At 38.7% G+C, this 1,481-nt stretch overlaps 1 protein-coding gene across 1 annotated transcript in view; it reads right to left on the minus strand.

Annotated features, from left to right (window-relative positions):
* LOC104984445 (E3 ubiquitin-protein ligase XIAP) overlaps nucleotides 1-1,481 on the minus strand; it is a 13,301-nt gene that overhangs the window by 8,387 nt on the left and 3,433 nt on the right. The window contains exon 3 of the mRNA XM_010834156.1: nucleotides 812-1,481. This exon is cut by the window's right edge and continues 9 nt beyond it. Within this exon, the coding sequence (XP_010832458.1) occupies nucleotides 812-1,481 (670 nt within the window). The remainder of the gene's footprint in view (nucleotides 1-811) is intronic.

Below are 1,481 nucleotides of genomic sequence, written 5' to 3' on the forward strand. Positions count from 1 at the left end.
ACTGAATAAATAAAATATAGAAATAATTGATATTTTGGTTTGGGGCATTCTTCAATTTTAAAGTAAATGGGTTAGATATATAATGGTATATTTTTTCTGAATATTCCTGGAAGCCATCATACTGATGGCCTTTCCTTCTCTACTTATATGTCTGTGCTCACTCAGTCATGTCTGACTCTGTGACCCCATGAACTGTAGCCCACCAGGCTCTTCCGTCCTGGGATTTTCCAGGCATGAATACTGGGGTGGGTTGCCATTTCCTTCTCCGACTGACATGTTTACAGTAGTCCATTTGAAAGTGCTCATTTTAAGCAATAAGACATCTTTCAAATATATAGGGCAGCTTTCAAGTATATAGTCTATGTACAAAAGGCAGGTATCAATTTTAACATCAGCCAAGGTAAATTCTCTCATGTTAACTCTTCTTACAGGGTTGTTGTGAGGCACAGAGAAAATGCATGTAATACATCTACTGAGCACATATAGGTGTGCAATAAATTATAGTCAGTATTACTATCAGACCTATGCTTCTAGCAGGGATATCTATCATCTTTTGCATGTCATTCTTTCCCAAAAGACAGTTACACAAAGATACATATTACTCATAATATGGCAGTCTTTTCCACATAAATTCCTGTGGTATATTACAGATTTAACAAAAGGGTTCACAGAATACTACTAACATAAATAACCATGCCAGCTTACACCTAAATATGACCAGTATGGGGGGCAAATGGCATCTATTTACTTTTTAGGAGCCCTGAGACAGTTGGAAAGTTATTTATTAGACTAGTTTTATAATAAAGTTTACCTAAAGCATAAAATCCAGCTCTTGCAAGCTGCTCCTTGTTAACGGAGTACATCCACGTCCCAAATGTAATGATCCGTGCTTCGTAATCTGCCATGGCTGGATTTATTGGAGCATTTGTTGAATTTGGGAAATTCCTATCAGAACTCACGACAGCGGATTCACTTTGCATATTAATATTCCGGCCCAAAACAAAGAAGCAATTAGGAAAGTGTCGCCTGTGTTCTGACCACGCACGATCACAAGGTTCCCAATTTTTCAACTTCCCACCACAACAAAAGCACTGTACTTGATCATCAATACCTGTGTAGTAGAGTCCAGCACGAGCTAACTCTCTTGGGGTTAAGTGGGCATAGTCTGGCCAGTTGTGAAATGACTTTAATCTAGCTTCTTCACTACACATGACAGGGTTCCTTGGGTATACGGTGTCTGATAAATCTACAACCTGTCCAGTTCTCAAAAGATAGTGTGCATGAGTCTCAGATGGCCTTTCTAAAACAAAATGATTTCTGTTTCCCAGGTAGTTTTCAGCTTTGTACTGACCATTTTGGACACCAGAATATGTAGGCTGTGCAGCATTGTTTTCAAAATAAAAGCCATTGATAAATCTGCAATTTGGGGATACTCTCCTGTGTCTTCCAATTGCTGAGTCTCCATATTGCCATCTATCTAC

Source organism: Bison bison, unplaced genomic scaffold (assembly GCF_000754665.1).
Source record: "Bison bison bison isolate TAMUID 2011002044 unplaced genomic scaffold, Bison_UMD1.0 scf7180017845393, whole genome shotgun sequence".
NCBI classification, from domain to species: domain Eukaryota; kingdom Metazoa; phylum Chordata; class Mammalia; order Artiodactyla; family Bovidae; genus Bison; species Bison bison.